At 41.2% G+C, this 16,998-nt stretch overlaps 1 protein-coding gene across 6 annotated transcripts in view; it reads left to right on the forward strand.

Annotated features, from left to right (window-relative positions):
• The window catches only part of ddr2a (discoidin domain receptor tyrosine kinase 2a), a 32,240-nt gene that overhangs the window by 12,049 nt on the left and 3,193 nt on the right, over nucleotides 1-16,998 (forward strand). The window contains exons 2-15 of one of the 6 annotated variants that reach the window (XM_085152314.1): nucleotides 1,746-1,859; nucleotides 9,854-9,956; nucleotides 10,496-10,727; nucleotides 10,980-11,127; nucleotides 12,343-12,445; nucleotides 13,692-13,875; nucleotides 13,961-14,201; nucleotides 14,629-14,688; nucleotides 15,113-15,249; nucleotides 15,338-15,551; nucleotides 15,637-15,869; nucleotides 15,963-16,090; nucleotides 16,197-16,394; nucleotides 16,479-16,713. In XM_085152314.1, the coding sequence (XP_085008440.1) occupies nucleotides 1,778-1,859; nucleotides 9,854-9,956; nucleotides 10,496-10,727; nucleotides 10,980-11,127; nucleotides 12,343-12,445; nucleotides 13,692-13,875; nucleotides 13,961-14,201; nucleotides 14,629-14,688; nucleotides 15,113-15,249; nucleotides 15,338-15,551; nucleotides 15,637-15,869; nucleotides 15,963-16,090; nucleotides 16,197-16,394; nucleotides 16,479-16,713 (2,298 nt within the window). In that variant the 5' untranslated portion in view covers nucleotides 1,746-1,777. Of the gene's footprint in view, nucleotides 1-1,745; nucleotides 1,860-9,853; nucleotides 9,957-10,495; nucleotides 10,728-10,979; nucleotides 11,128-12,342; nucleotides 12,446-13,691; nucleotides 13,876-13,960; nucleotides 14,202-14,628; nucleotides 14,689-15,112; nucleotides 15,250-15,337; nucleotides 15,570-15,636; nucleotides 15,870-15,962; nucleotides 16,091-16,196; nucleotides 16,395-16,478; nucleotides 16,714-16,998 lie in introns of all 6 variants that reach the window. The other 5 variants (XM_085152317.1, XM_085152316.1, XM_085152319.1 and 2 more) reach the window with 5 other exon arrangements.

Raw genomic sequence — 16,998 nt, forward strand, 5'->3', positions numbered from 1 at the left:
GTTTATTTAAATCCAGGTTGAAGACTCACCTATTCTCAGCTGCATTTAAATAAAACACCAAATCCACACTTTAAGCTTAAATTTCAAAACTTACATTTTAACTACTGATTTTATCTACTGTTTTTTAAATCAATTTTAAATCATGCTTTCTATTTGTTTTTGTTTTTTAATGTCTCTGTAAAGCACTTTGAATGACCTTGTTGTTGAATTGTACTATATAAATAAACTTACACCCATAAACTTTGGAAAATGTTGAGAGAATCAAGCTTGAAAGAATTTTTCATAACTCCTCATTTATCCTCAAAACTGAAAATACACTGTTTGATTTAGGTGAATGAAGGACGAAAAACACAGGAGGAGTGCTCACTATCTTTGAATTTATCTTATCGTTACCTGCACATGTAATGTCCAATCTGAGTGTGCTGGGCACTTCTTGTTCCTGTGTGCGTCTTAGTCCGGTAATGTTTAGAAACACATGCTGCAGTGCAGGCGTATCTATAGACAGACAGATCCTGTACCGCATATATGTTTGATTTGGACAAACTGAAGTATCAGCAAATCTTGAAACCGATGACAGCAGATTGAACATGAAATAAAATGAACAGAGGCCTGCACTGTGGTGAAACTCTGTTTCATTGACCAGACTGCTGCTCCTTTTGTTATTTCAGTGGGAGAATGTCAGGAATATGTTGCTTTTGGCCCGAGACGAAGACCAGGAAATGTTCGATACAGACACACACACACACACTGTGATGTTTCTTTATGAAAATTCCCACAATGTTCTCTTAGTTTTGCTTTGCATCACGTGTGTTTTAGTTTAGATAACCTTGCTTTATTGATTTCCTCTACTACCAAACAGCTGAACAGCGTGCAGAGTATTCTACGCTGTAAAATGTTAAAGCAAAACTAGACTTCAGGTGTTAAGTTCTGATTTCTTCAAGCAGACACACGGTGATCAGGAATGTGCAAATTTAGTGCGGAAACATAAGTGGAAGCTTTTGCTAATGCTGGCGAAGTTGTTCAGAGTTTTAATAGTCCCCTTTAAAAAGATCAAGTATGCTGGCATTTCACTGATCTCTTTCATCACTTTTTGCACTTTTACATTTGCACAGTCACAGAATTTGAATGTAATCTAAAAAGTGCTACAAATAAAGGCTGATTATGAATTGGATTTGGTGAGAAACTAGCTGAAACTAGGTGTTTCTCTCTGTTGTTGGATGGACTGGTCAGTTGGAGGCGGCTGGTTGGCTGTGCGGCCTTCCAGCTGAGGTCATGTCTGTGACTCAGTGCCTCAACGTCTCTTTCCCCCTCGCTTCATAATTTGTCCCTTCGTTTATTCGTTCCTCATTTCTTCCTATAATTAGTGTGCATTATGTAAAATCATAAAAAAAACAACTTTAACTGAGACTATTTTGTCTTCTTTGGCTGAAATTTAAACATCCCTACAGTTAGATTTTAATAGCTCATTCACAGAGCGATAAAGCTCTAAATAAAGGGAAATTCCAGTTTTCGGTGGCAGTTATTGTGTCTTTTATTGAGTGAAATAAAAACATGTTTCCAATTAAACTGCCATTTTCCTCTTATATATCTAAACAAATGTTTTGTTCCCATGAATACAGAGGAGTTTGTACAAAATGTAATCTGGTCATCCTGCAGGCACCAAAGAGTTCACAGTTTTATCCCCGAGTTTATGAAACTGTCTTTCAGACGTTTGCATAACCTGCTGTTTTCATCTTGTCTTTCAGGTTGGAAGTCTGTCTCTTTGCACGTGTTTGGGATGAAGCACCTGTGGGACATTCACTTCCTCCTGCTCATCCTTGTCTATTTGTTAGGAGGCGTCACGTCACAGGTCAACCCAGGTGTGTGCAAAATGAGATGACGTACTGTGTTGAGCTCCCATTTTTCTGTCCTTGGGTGTCTGAGGGTGTAATAAGGTCATATTCAAGAGTTTGTGAATACTATAAAACCACTTTTGTGAGTTTTGAGTAGGGATTTTTGGACTCGGTGCTGCAGTCCAACAGTCCAGACTGCAACTGATTCAGATTTTGGATAAGTGCTGCATTGTGGGAGCCATGTGGTCCTCTCTTTCTGGTTTGGCCTCTTTGATCCCAGCATGCACGCCTTTCTCCAGCTCTCTCTTCAGTGTATGTGTGGTTTCTGTGATGTCAATGAAAAGGGACCAATAATCTTTTTACAAGGAAATGGGGTAGCAACATTTAATGGGCAAAGATTGAGTCAAAAAGCAACCAAAGAGAGCTTTCTAGTTATTGTTGAAATTGTAGAAATGCAGAAGATATTTGCCAGTAAAAACCTCGAGCTGGCTACTGTTTATGATTTCAGTTTCAAAGCTTCTGTCATCAGGTTCAGTTTTCTTTATTGTTGAAAGAATAATGAAGGACACATATGCCACAGTATTTCAGATCTAATAACAGTAATTAATAATGGTTTTGTCAGAAAAGTTCAAAACAGGGTTTACAGGTTATATCCCGACAGCTCTGCCAAGAAATGTTAAAAAAAAAAAACAACAGTGGAAAAAAAAAAAGTGCCCCATCACTTCCACATCCTCCAGCCTTTCTACACCCCACTTCCACTTTCAAAATAAAACTTTCTTACATGATGTTCTGCAGCATTTTAAGACTGTAAACCCAGTTTTATTTTGAGAAAGTATGAAAGTAAAAGCAAACATGAGGTCATGATGACAGGCCTGGGGGTTTTCTGCTCTCTTAAATGGACACTGCTGAAGCAAAACTACTAACATTACATTTTTCAAACCCACCAAACCAAAGTAGTTTTTTTTAAGAAACACAACTTTTCTTTTTCCTTTTTTTAACAACAGCTGTTTTCTACATGTTTCTTTCTCATTTTCACCACTGAACTGCACAGGCAAACACAAATACTTGCACAACCACATCACAGGTAAACGCACATTTGAACCTGACTCACTCTGGCACTCATCTTCAATCCAAAGACAACAGAATAAATTCAGCCTGGTTGCAATTGAGATCAAAGGGTGTCAAGGAGTATAAGTAAAATAGTGCCTGCATGCTGTGGTTACTTTCAAGCATTTCCTTATACGTAGTTACTAATAGCAGCATTTCTGACCTATATAGCCATATGTGAGAGCCTTTTCAGGATTCAGTACCAAAACTTTCAAACATGTCTTATGAGACATCTCCTCAATTACGCGTTGAGTGTTTGACTCTGTTAAAGCTTCTCCCTCTTGTCTGTCTTCTTTCCTTGTTTTTGTGAGTGAGTGAATGCATGTGTGCGTGTTTGTGCGCCTGCTTGCATGCATATACCCGCATGCACACGCATGCTGTGATCCAGCTATCCCACTGGAGTCTGTGGCTAATGCATACCAGACATTCTGACAGCAGGAAAGTCCATTGAAATAGGCTCTGTCTTTCTCCCCACCATTTCTGTGTTTGTGTGTGCGTCTGTGGGGTGTGCAATTCCCAGTATCTGACCACTTATAAGTCAAAGGAAAAGACTGTTTGTGTATCTGATCGTTGTCAGCGTTCAACAAGTTCACCATTTAAGACATTCGATCCCGTTTAAAATCTGATCCAAACCATTGTTTAAAGCATTCACCTCCGCTTGTCACTGTCCTCCGCTAAAAACTCAAATCTCAACCTGCTGTAATAAACGGAAGCAGGACATATCCACCTATAATTCTGTCTAATGCTTTACTTGTGCTGCATTGAGAAGTGAGTCGTTTTTTTCACCGTGTGGAAATATTCACTGCTGAATTTAGTGGAGCTAAGATGCTGAGTGATGCCAACTTTCCCCTGTTTAAAATTCCCAAGCAATGGAGTTATACCATCCCTGTTTTTCCCATTTTAATCGTGAGTAGGCGAACTTTATTTCACTGTGGAGAGAGGAGGAGGGCGGGGAGGAAGTGTGGACACGAGCACAGGCCAGGGCAGAGCATCCAAATATTGGGCAGTACTATTATTGTGTGGGCTTCTTCTTTTGAGGATGTTTAAGTCTTGAATGAATGAATGCAGTCGAATTTGAGAGCTTATAAAAGTGAATTTCACTACAATAAGAATATAAATTATGTGAGGTGAAGAATTAACTAAATGCCAGTCTTTGCAAATTTGCTGCTGCAACCTTACTTAATGTCAAATATCAAGAAGCTTATAGTCAAATAACTTGGTTAATGGTTTATATTTACAGCCTGGATGCTAATGGTAAATGGCCTGTATTTGTATAGCGCTTTACTAGTCTCTAAGTACCCCAAAGCGCTTTACACATCCAGTCATCCACCCATTCACACACATATTGGTGATGGCAAGCTACATTGTAGCCACAGCAACCCTGGGGCGCACTAACAGGCTGCCGGACACTGGCGCCACCGGGCCCTCTGACCACCACCAGTAGGCAATGGGTGAAGTGTCTTGCCAAAGGACACAACAACCGAGACTGTCCAAGCCAGGGCTCGAACCGGCAACCTTCCGATTTTCTTGAGCCACTTGAGCCGTATGCAGTCGTACAGTAACCTAGAATACAGCGGGGCAATTAATTTTCCTAATGAGCCAAATAAGAAACTGGGACTAACTGAACTGAGTTCAGTGTATTGGTGCAAACTTCCACTAAAGCCCCAGTTTCTAATGTGTTCCCTTGGGAAAATTAATTGCCCACCATTGACTCAGAAGCTGCTAAAATGGTATGCACAGCAAACCTTTCATATCACATGCAATCTTTGATAGAAATATTGATTAATTCAGCTTTAAAGCAACTGACTTAGGTGACTGACTTGAGCCATAACCATGTAAATTCCCACTTGTGGCCACAGTGGCTGCTACAAGTTTACATGGTCATGGTCTCGGAGATACAATAAAGCAGACAGCTTATTTATAGGCAATGAAACCAAAACATGACTGACACATAAGGGACAGGTATGTGAACATAAACGTTCATGACTGCGGTGTGTGTGTGTGTGTGCGTGTGTGTGTGTGCAGTCAGTGGTTGAACTGCAAAAGCTAAAGAACAAGTCTGCCTTTCAGTGCAGGGTGCGGTAAAAATCAAGAGGTGAGCGAGAGGTTTGGTCCATTGCTTCTTCATCTCTCTCTCTCTTTATTCCTCCACCACACAAGGCAAGTATTTTTCCACCTTTTTTCACGGGTGATATTTTTAGATAGCGCAGCTCAATGTGAAGCCTGATGGGTTGTGGTGATGGTGGTGGTGGGTGTGCACATAAAGGGAGTGGGGTATGTGTCCATACATCCAAATGCATACACTGGACTGCCCCCACAACTCACCCCGGGGGTCACCTCTGAGTGGGTCGGGTAGATAAATAAACACAGCAAAAACCAACATTTGGAAGAGCGGTCACACATCCGGCAGGGCGTACTGAGACCCGCCTCTTTCTCGCTCTGACTCTCTCTGGGATGTGGTAAGGGTCTGATAATGGCTCCTGTTTCATTAGTTGCGTCTTGGGCAATTTCACCTCAAAATGGTCACTGAAAGTATTCTCTTAACTTTTGACTGTGTTTCATAGCAGAAACAGTTAAAGTAAATAACAAGAGCTGCTGTGCTTTGCTCACTCACTCGCCACCTCAGTGTCTGTTTACACTCTTCACCTCAGTGCGAACGAGGCTCTGCTGGCATTCAAAAGTGCGGGAGCGCCAACCACCTCAAACCCCTTAACCTAGCTGGACTGAGCTGCCACAAAAGGACAGATTTCAGCTACATGTCAGTCTGAAACCAGTGATTACTATTCATCATTTGTTTTCAAACAGTGTAGTTATTTGACTGGATTGGGATTCGTGTAATACACATCTCTGCAGTTCATCTTGATTATTTTTTCCCCTTTGCTCCAGCTGTCATTCGTGCAGTTCGAGCACCTGAAATTGTTTTGTAATTATGCATCTAAGGATGCCACTAATTTACTTGGAACACGAGACGAGTAGGATGGTTTTGGTTGATGTGGTCTGTTTATTGCCACAGCGATCTGGTGCATGGAGAGAAATTGTAGGAGGGGAGGGATATAAACAGTAGGGGATAAATGATGCGGGATGGAGTGAGGAGGGCAGCAAAGGTTAGTGAGGACAAGATGAGAGGAAGTCAGAGGAGGTAAATGTAGACATCTGGAAGAGTTTTTGTTTGTGCTTCCTTCACCGTGTCACTGCCAAAACGAAGCTTTCATGCGTGTTTGTGGTTTCATCTACTCTTGCTCTTTTGTGTATCTGATGTGCGCGTGCACGGACTGCGTATCTGATCATCGCTCCAGCTTCCAAAACGTAAGGCGTCTCCCCATCTCGACTATTTAGCAAATATTTGGAGGAGATTAGGATCAGAGGAAGAAAGAATAACAGGGAGACATAAAGAGCAAGAGGAGGACACAGGAGGCCTTGGACCTCAAGCTCTTGCTGGCATCTTCTCAAAGGGGTTTTTTGTGAAACAAGGGGCCAGGCAAACTTGATCAGACTCCCTTTAACTTCCACCTCCAACCAAGCTAAAGGCTGCGACCTGATGCTATCACATATGCAGAAATCAAATTTTTCAAAGACTCTTTCATACATGGTTCAAAACAGGTTGCATGGTGGTCATATCCTATTAGGTGGAATCAGTCTAGGAGCCAAACGTAGTATCTCTCCCAACCTGTCAAGAGTGGCCCTTTTTTGGCCTCTGAAAACACCCATAAATTGCTTAATTCATTCAGAGGCGTATAAAAGTTAATAGATGCCACGTTGGCTGGATCACGCTCAGGTAGCCTCTAGCTCACTGAGTCTTAATGAGATGAAGATTTTGTAAATCATGCTGTTAACTTTAATCTCTTTTAACCACTCAGATGGTCAGAGGAGAGCAAGGAGGGACCACACAGGATGGGACACAGGGGAGAGAGGAAGAAAGGAGCTTGAGGGGGTGGAGGGCCATGTAGGAAACGATGGGCATAATGGTTTTATTGACCGCACAGTGGGGGCACCAGTCACTCTGACCATAGACACACACACACACACACACACACACACACACACACACACACACACATGCATAGAATAACTCAATCCTCATGTGCTTGATACCAGTGCTGTTTGCACTGGCAGAAACACCGAATGGATACAGCTTATTATTTCAATAAGGAACCACAATTTGAGGGCACAGAGTGTGTAGCCGTGTGTGTATGCGCATGCATATGTGTGCAGTCCTCCCACGGCACTACCCCACCCCTTCGTCCAGCACTATCCATCAAGTTTTTCAGGTTTCTTGACAGAAGCTGGGAATGAAATATTTCTGTCTGGTGAATGTTTGAGTACGAGTTTGAATTTTCATCACCGTCGAGCACTGCGGAGGGTCTGGGGAGAGTTAGGGGAGACGTTTGCTTAACGGTGTGATAACTGATTTAAGTACAGGAGGTGGACAGTCTCCTAGAAAATTCCTGCGTAAAAAGAAACACTGAAGTAGAAGTGGTCCTCTTATCAAGTTAAAAAAATACCGTGATGATATGTTGATGCGACTGCAGGTTTAATAGAGGTGGAAAGAGTTAGAGAAGAAGACTGATACAATATTTACTGCTGTTTGTAAAGCCATGGCCAAGAGATATTTAGCTTTCAGTCTTCTAAAAGTGGACCTATTATAGTTTCTCTTATTTCAATCATATATATTGTTAGTAAGCTTGTATACAAAAGCACATACTCTAGACTGAGCAAATTTAGCTCCTAATCAGTGGTTTTAAATGGATTTCTGCTCATTGAGAGTGGATGTCCTTAAAATGATTATTTCAGACACACAGCTCTGGCTGCCATAAACCTGCTTTTTTCTAGCCTTCTGTTTGTGAGGGGTGGTCAATCAGTGGGTGAACTGACCGGCTATAGCAAAGACCATCATGAGGATTATTCTAACTACAAGGAACCTCTACTAAATTCCAAGAATTCAAAAATAGCTGGGCTGAAAAACCTTTCATTTTTTAAACAAGAGGATATATTGAGGTTGAGCTAAATGTATTAGTGTTTTTAGAGCTAACTGTTTTTTTTTTTTTCAAAGGGCTGATAAAAATGGGTGACAAACAAAGAGAAAACAACCCAATAAAGAGTGTCTTACCAAGGTGGTGGGTGGAAGCTTGGAAAAAACATTTTTCCATTTTTCTGTCATGACAGTGCTTTTGGTGGTGGAAAGCACTGTCACTGGTCCACAGTCTCCTGTGGGTGTTCAGTTTGGTTAGGCTCTGATTACTGGAAAGGCCAGAGTGTGATTTACATTGTGCACATATCAAACTGTTCAGTGACACCCTCGCACCCACTGGATGGGGACATCGTCATACTGAGAAAACCACTCACATCTGAGTTAAGATTAGCCAAGTAATATAGTCAAATATTACCCCACTATGAAAACATAATTGTCTGTGTCAGTGTTTGAGTATTTTCTTACATTAATGCATCAATATGTAGGCAGCTTCTTTATATATGTATCATTATGCTTTATATCAAATGTTGTCATTCTTTAAAATGTCATTCTGCCAAGACACACATGTGGAATATGTCTTGGCAGACATATAATATGTGGATTCATTTCCAACATAGGCAGCAAGACACAGGAACACAGAAGGCAAACACAAAATTGTAATGCTGATAGTCCGTACCCAGTTATTCAGAAAGAGTAAATCCAGGGACTTCAAATACACAGTAAACCAAGCTCAGAGAATATACAGCTAAATATATAATGTGACAAAGTAAGGTTGAGACAATACATACATATATACAGAAGATGTAATGAGGGAAGAGAAAACAGTTGGGGAGCTAAACAATCAAGACAATGGGCAGGTGTAGTAAAACTAGACAAAATACAGAAAGCTAAACATTGACCAAAATAAAATGGGAAATAAAGACTAAACGAGAAAAAAACTAACTTGACACAGGAGATGACAAGGAAACCAGGAACACTGAAAGTAAAAGGGCAAACACAGAGTGATAGAGGGACAGAGAAGGAGCATAGAGGTGGCATTAATTTAAAAATAAATGCCACCAAAATCATCAGTAACAAAGACTCAACAAATAAGGGAACACAAACAGACCTCAGTCTTAAACAGCAAAAGTAGGAAATAGACCATAAAGAGCCCATACAAAGCATCAGAAAATAAACAAGGCTTCTAAGCACAAGATAATTAAAAAAATACCTTAATGAATAGAAAGCTAAGTGCAAACTAGACACACACACACAAACCCAATCAAAAAGACAAACTAAAAAGCAAGACTCAAATGACAGGCTAAATATAAAGTAGGACCACCAGGAAGGTATAATAAATAAAACAGAAAGCTAAATTTAAACAAAAATGAAGAACAAAACCCAAACAAAATATGAATCATGCTCAAAACAAAAGAAAACATGAGCTCACAAAAACTCAAAACCGATGACAAAAGAAACTGTAGCTAAAGACACAGAGCAACTTGAGTGCTGTTAAAAATACACAATGTCAGAGTAGATAAACACAATTACAAAAAATGTTAGACTGCAAACATTTCCTGACTAAAGTAGCTGAGTATAACCAATCTGGTTGCCATTTTTCCCTCATCAGATTTTTTAATAGGCTGAAAAAAAGGAAACCAGTGGAAAAATCATATTTTCCTGCTTGCATCGTTACCAAAACGCTACTGTGTAACTCTGGCCTTTTCATAATTGCATAATCAAAAGTGGACTCACAGCAAGTTAAAAGAGAATTACTGCTTTCACAAGTGCTAGTAAAGAGAAAAAGCTTCTCATTGACAGCAGTACTTGTAATCAGCAACCCCCATCCCCCCGCCACGTGCACCCCACTGGCTCGGTGGTATTTATGGCTGAGAAAACATCAGGCTGCTTTGTCTGTCTGCTTGCATATTTGCGATTTCAATTGATGGATGTTGTGGTGTTTCAGGTGTGTGCCGGTATCCTCTGGGGATGTCAGGAGGACAGATACAGGATGAGGACATTTCTGCTTCTAGTCAGTGGTCTGAATCCACAGCTGCAAGATACGGCAGGTAGGTATCTCTCTACAAACTTACACACGTGTTTCGTGGCATGTGTACCCTGATAATGAGTGAGTGTGTGTGTATATGTGTGGGTGGTTTATCCTGCAAGGTGCCTGTGCCTGTTTATTTGCAGTTAACCACAGACTGGGGTATCAGTTCTAACCTACAGCCGCATGATTGTGTGTCTCTGTGTGTGTCTGCTCTAGAACTTGGGTGGCCCTCAGTAAGTATCAGGATAATGATGTAATATACTTTCCCCATCCATCCTGGCTGTAGTTTCAGTCTTGCCCAGCGCCGTCTTTCCTGTGCCAGGCCCCTGCCTGAAATTAACACTTTAAGATGAATTTACGACGCAGCCTTTCACCAAAAGTGTTTTCATAGCAGGCTGCAGGAACTGAAATCCAACACTGAACTCACTTTTACTTTCCTCTCACCTTTTTCTTCTCTGTCAAGTCCTAACATTTCTGCTCCGTCGCTCCCTTTCCTGCTGTAATTCTAATGTGCACATCTACTATTATTTGTCTTTCTCCCTCCATTTATTTCTCCAGGTTGGACTTTGAGGAGGGCGATGGCGCGTGGTGTCCGGAGATAACAGTGGAGCCAGACAACCTGAAGGAGTTCCTCCAGATTGACCTGCGCTCCCTCCACTTTATCACGCTCGTGGGCACCCAAGGTCGTCACGCAGGAGGCATGGGTAATGAGTTCGCCCAGATGTACAAGATCAAGTACAGTCGCGATGGCAGTCGCTGGATCTCGTGGAGAAACAGACAGGGCAAGCAGGTAAATGCACCATAGAGTTTGTCCTCTGCAGTAAATCAGGTGAAACTACATCTTTTTCTGGTTTGGCAGTCATATCTATTTGGACCTTTACAGCAAATGATAACGCTGTACTGATTTTACCCTTTTAGTGCCTCTCATTACTTGGACCTATTATGACTGCGTTTAAAGTGATGCAGTGGCTTTGCTATCTATAAACTCTGTGACTCTCAGTCATTAGTGTCTGCCATAACAGTGCATTTGTTTGACCTCCAGGTGATCGAGGGAAACAGAAACGCCTACGACATTGTCCTCAAGGACCTCGAACCGCCCATAATTGCTCGCTATGTCCGCTTCATGCCAGTCACAGACCACTCCATGAATGTCTGCATGAGAGTGGAGCTCTATGGCTGTGAATGGCTGGGTAAGTGGTGGATCAGGTGGAAGGGAAAACCGTGCAGAGGGAAAAATGGGAAATATAATGAATAATGTGCAAAGAACTGTAAAGGCAATTCAACAGCTGAGCTGAGGAATCATCTTTGAGCCCATAAAGATAGAGAGGATCAGCTGAGGATCTGTTGCTTTTTAATGACAGGCAGGGCAGTGTCTGAAAAACACTGGTGCCCTTAATGAGTATACAGCAAGGAAAATATTAAACATCTACTTTATAGGCACTTTAGTCCCTTTACGTGGTAACTTTTTATTATTAATCAGTGAAAAAAGAGCCAATGTGTACTTTTTAAAGCACTTTTTCTCTGTCTCTGCTCCCTTAAATATTATGCAAAAATCAATGCCCAAAACCAGCTTTAAAACTGACACTAATGCCATGATGTATTATTTTGAGACCCTGCATGCTTCTTATGCTCATGTGAACACATCCTTGTTTAAAATCCACGTGTATAGCTAATGAATCAATAAAAAGCTGGTTAATTAATGACATTACTCCTGCAAATGCACTTTCAGTTTTGATTAAATGCATTGAACTATAATATTGAATAAACCTTTGACGTATTTTGCCATATTTTTTTTACACAGTCCCATGAAAAAGGTGCCTTTGTTGAAACATTTCCAGATTTTAGTGCATGAAATAATACTGCATGGCTGAATAGGTTTTGAATATGAAGTAGTGAAATGTTTGTGAAGCAGACTTTATTGGTCATGTTAGCAGATTGTTTTGCTCGCATGAGGAAGACAAAGAAAAAAAGAAAGCAACTGCTTTTTAAAAGTCACTTTACCTCCAGCGTGTTAGAAGCTTTAAGTGGGTGTCTTAAAGTAAAAGTGCTATTCAGTCGGTTTTGTTCATTCCTCGTGCTTCCTTTAAGTCCTTCTTTTCTCAGCACTTGCAAAACAGTCCCGTTTCTCCCATACTGCTCCTAAACGTTACATTTATATTCTTTGTTTCCTTGTTCTGCCTTTTCATCGAGGACTATTACTGCTACCAAAGTGGAAAATTCCACCCGTCTCTTGTGACGCTTGACATTTTGGTAAAAATCTGAACTACAATGTAAAACAAACTTTGTGGGTTTTCAACAAAGGCTTTCTGCATGACATGAATGATGGCTCTCATAAAAGTCCATGGGATTGAGCAGACTGATTCGCTTAAAAAAAGAGAGAAGAATAATTTTGCTTTGCTTTGCAGACGGCCTTGTTTCATACAACGTTCCAGTGGGAGAACAGATGAATTTGCCCGCTTATCCTGTTTATCTCAATGACTCTGTGTATGATGGAGCGATCATCTACAGGTGTGTGACTGTTTAATGTATTGTTTGTTTGTTTTTTTGTCATTTTCCTCCATCACACACCACCCTCTCACTTTACATCCACCTTCTTACAATCCTCCCCTTTGCCATGTTGTTGTCCAGTTTCTATGGTGACAGCAGAGACAGACAGTGGTGAGTGGGCCATGGTGGTTTACTGTTAGGCAATACCTCATGGGAATAATTGAGTCAAGCCCGCTCACACAGTTACAAAACCAGATTGAACCAATCAGAGTATTTTGTTGACATTCGTGTTTGGGTTATGGTAGGCTGAATAATCTCCTCCATGACACAAAGCTTATTTTCTCTGTCAAAGAAAAGGGCAGAGGGAAAAGAAAATGGACCATATTACAATATCAAAGCCAAAAGCCAAAGATAGAAAATGATTTATGCAATGCTGCCACCTAGTGCTGGATCAACATATGAAAAGTGTTCCTACTACGGCTAGTTAACCTTTCCAAATTATTATTGTTTTTTTGCCCTTCAGATTAATATTGTGATATAATTTGTATTATCCAGTGCATAATAGTTCTCTCTTCAAAACAATGCCTGTAGCTTTTTGGCATTTGAAACATGATATTTTACTCTCAAGATTCATTGTTGTATTTTTTTTAAGATAAGATAAGATAAGATAACTCTTTATTGTCATTGCACAGTCATACATAGTACAGTAGTACAATGAAATTGGAAAACTGTCCTATGTCGGCGCTACATATAACACAACACGACACGATATGACACATCACAACGCAACACAAACAACACAACACAGTATAATAACTTAGTAATAAAAAAAGAAGAATAAGTGTATTTGTATTGCACACTGTTATTATTGCACATTCATTATTATTGCACCTTGTTATAAATATAAATATTATTATTGTTATTGTTTTAAACATTGTTACCTCCCCCCTAAAAAAGTCCAGGGAGGTAGCCAGTCAGGTCAGCTATTTGCATTGATTATTTATTTAATTTAAATATAGTGACGCCCTTAGTTACAACCCAAACACAAATACCTTTGGATCAAGTGGAATTTCTTCTGAGTTAATCACACCACATGTTACACTGACCTCTTCCCCAAATGTTTTAATCTCTCGGCTAAATGCAGTAAAAAGACGTTTCTTCAACTTCTGTTTTAGTAACCAGTTGTAGTAACAGTTATTCTTCAGTATGAGGCTCCATAGAATTTAAGATCGGAGCATTAAGCACGCTCTGCCTCTCTGTTTCTCAGTATGACAGAGGGCTTGGGCCAGCTGACTGATGGAGTGTGTGGCCTGGACGATTTTACAGTAAGTCATGAACGCAATGGATGGCCAGGATACGACTACGTGGGCTGGAACAATGAGAGCTTCCCGAGTGGATTTGTAGAAATAATGTTTGAGTTTGACCGCATACGAAACTTTACCACGATGAAGGTGAGGTTCATGATCAGAAAAGCTGAAATTCTCCATGACTGTTCAGCTCCACGCATCTCACTGGGTGGCTATTTCCCCCACTCAGGTCCACTGCAACAACATGTTCTCGAGACACGTCAAAGCCTTCCGTCAGGTGGTTTGTTACTTCCGCTCTGACTCCGACTGGGAGGCCACGCCGCTCTCCTTCAGCCCAGCGGCGGATGAGAAGAATCCGACTGCCCGCTTCGTCATCGTCAACCTGGCTAATCACATGGCCAGTGCCATCAAGTGCCAGTTCTATTTCGCTGATGCCTGGATGCTGTTCAGCGAGATCACCTTCCAGTCAGGTACACATTTGAGAGCTGTGTGATGCTCTCTGCTAGTCTGTTATGTATTTAGAATAGGTTTGTAAAATGGATCATGCTCATTTCAAGCTCTGTGCTTTTATTGAATAAAGTACTTTCAGATGGTTAAGAAAATACTTATCCCATACTGGGATTTTATAGTGGGCTTTGTGCAGCCCTTTCTTCAATCCACTGTCTGAAACAAGTAGCTTTCACTCCTGCCTCATATAAGCCTGCCTTCTTCTGATTGGCTGCCCCTCGTTTGACTTCTGCAAATAGCACCAGGTGCTTGAGGGCACCACTTCCTCTCTTTGCAAGTCTGGAATTACTGAAAAAATACTAAATACTACTATTTTCTCACTATGCTTTAATAAAAAAGTTGACAAGCTCGGCTAATTTCTGATCAACTCTGTGCCATCTGCCCTTTCAGACACAGCCATGTACAACACAACGCTGGCTCCACCCGAGCAAACACCTAACACACCACCAGGTTAGTGCAATACTCACCTCACTTACACTAATAATACAACTATCAGTTACAAAATCTGTGGCAACACCCAACGACGTTGGTCTGAGCATTTGGCAGTGATAATGAATGCACCAACACAGCATGCAAACTATCAAGGGTTTAACTTACTGATGTCTCTTTGCTGTTTTCTTATTCCAATCAATGAAAAGCAATTGAGATTTATTATTATTTGTTTACTTCCATGTTTTATTTGCATTTTACAAACTGATTTAAGCAGGTTTTAGATATGCAGTGCCATAAATTGACATTTTTATCAAATTAATGTTAACTAAGACTCAAAAGCAGGTCCGTCCAGCTGTCATAGGGTGAAAGGCCTGGGCTGGTCTGCAAGAGCACACTCCCTTCAAAATCTTCAACTCTTGCCTCTCTCTCTGTTTCACTGCAGAAGATGACCCCACACACAAAGTAGATGACAGCAACACCCGCATTCTGATTGGCTGTTTAGTGGCCATTATCTTCATCCTTGTAGCCATTATTGTGATTATGCTGTGGAGGCAGGTGTGGCAGAAGATGCTGGAGAAGGTGAGCTCACGGTTTGTGCATTTCAGCTGAAGCTTTCTTCTAAGAAGCGGTCAGTTCTGTTTCTTCACCTCTATATCTTTAATTTCAGGCCTCTCGTCAGATGCTGGATGACGAACTAACTACTAGTTTGTCGATACAGAGCGAAACACTGGGCTACCACACCCACAACCAGTCGAATACAACCGATGCACAGGAGTCTAATTCCACCTATGAGCACATCTTTCCTCTCGGTCCAGACTACCAGGAACCTTCGCGCCTCATAAGTAAGCTGCCGGAGTTTTCACAGAGAACCGAAGAGCCCAGTAAGCAGGCAAACACGGGTACTTACAAATTCAAATGTATTTATATTAATTTGCACTGATTTATAGTTACCATGTTGCATTTCAGGTTCGACCAGCACTTCTGCTTCTAAATCCACTGCCTCTTTTGCAGTCCAAGATGGCGTCCCTCACTACGCAGAGGCAGATGTTGTAAACCTACAAGGTGTAACTGGAAGCAACACTTATGCCATCCCTGCAGTAACTATGGACCTGTTGTCAGGGAAGGATGTTGCTGTGGAGGAGTTCCCACGAAAACTGCTCACGTTTAAAGAGAAGCTTGGAGAAGGCCAGTTTGGAGAGGTGCAGGTTACAGCTTTGGTTACAGCTTTGCATAAGATAAAACACAAGTCACGTTTTGAATCTCACTCTCCCCGCTCCCTCTTTCTCTTCTAGGTGCACCTGTGTGAGGCAGAAGGAATGCAGGAGTTTATGAATAAAGAGTTTTTGTTTGACATCACAGAAGATGAGCCCGTCTTGGTGGCTGTGAAGATGCTCCGTTCAGATGCCAATAAAAATGCCAGGTGTGCCGGTGCTTCTTGTGCCCTTTAAATGAAATGAAATTGCAAGCGTACATGTGAAGTTTTTATTTTTCTCACCTTTAACTTGCAAATTGTTTCCCATCGGAAGGAATGACTTCCTTAAAGAAATAAAGATCATGTCACGTTTGAAGGACCCCAACATCATTCGCCTCCTAGCTGTGTGCATCCACAGCGACCCTTTCTGCATGATCACAGAGTACATGGAGAACGGAGATCTCAACCAGTTCTTGTCCCGCCACGAACCAGAGGGACATCTTGCTCTGCTTAGCAATGCACCTACTGTGAGGTAGGAAGGGGGCTAATATATGCAAACACATGTAAACATGATTTTCAGGCAATTATATGAATATTTATTCTCTCTCTTCCCCAGCTTCAGTAATCTCTGCTACATGGCCACTCAGATAGCCTCGGGGATGAAGTACCTATCCTCACTTAACTTTGTTCATCGAGACTTGGCCACACGAAACTGTCTGGTGGGCAAAAAGTACACAATAAAGATAGCTGACTTTGGCATGAGCAGAAACTTGTACAGTGGGGACTACTATCGCATCCAGGGCCGGGCAGTGCTGCCTATACGCTGGATGTCATGGGAAAGCATCCTGCTGGTGAGGACTTCCTGCAAAAACATCACTTTATTCAACCGTTACTGATAAATTGTAAATTGATATCTAATTAAACTTTAGTAAATACTTAATTTAGTATAAATGGACTGGTTCTTATATAGCGCTTTTCTACTCTGTCCGAGCACCCAAAGCGCTTTATACAGCTAATTCATTCACCCAATCACTTCTAAGCTTAAGTGCTAAGTATCTAACATTCATACACATTCACACTCCGATGGATGCATCAGAGAGCAACATGGGGTTAGTATCTTGCCCAAGGATATTTGG

Source organism: Neolamprologus multifasciatus, chromosome 23 (assembly GCF_963576455.1).
Source record: "Neolamprologus multifasciatus chromosome 23, fNeoMul1.2, whole genome shotgun sequence".
In the NCBI taxonomy this organism is placed as follows: Eukaryota; Metazoa; Chordata; class Actinopteri; order Cichliformes; family Cichlidae; genus Neolamprologus; species Neolamprologus multifasciatus.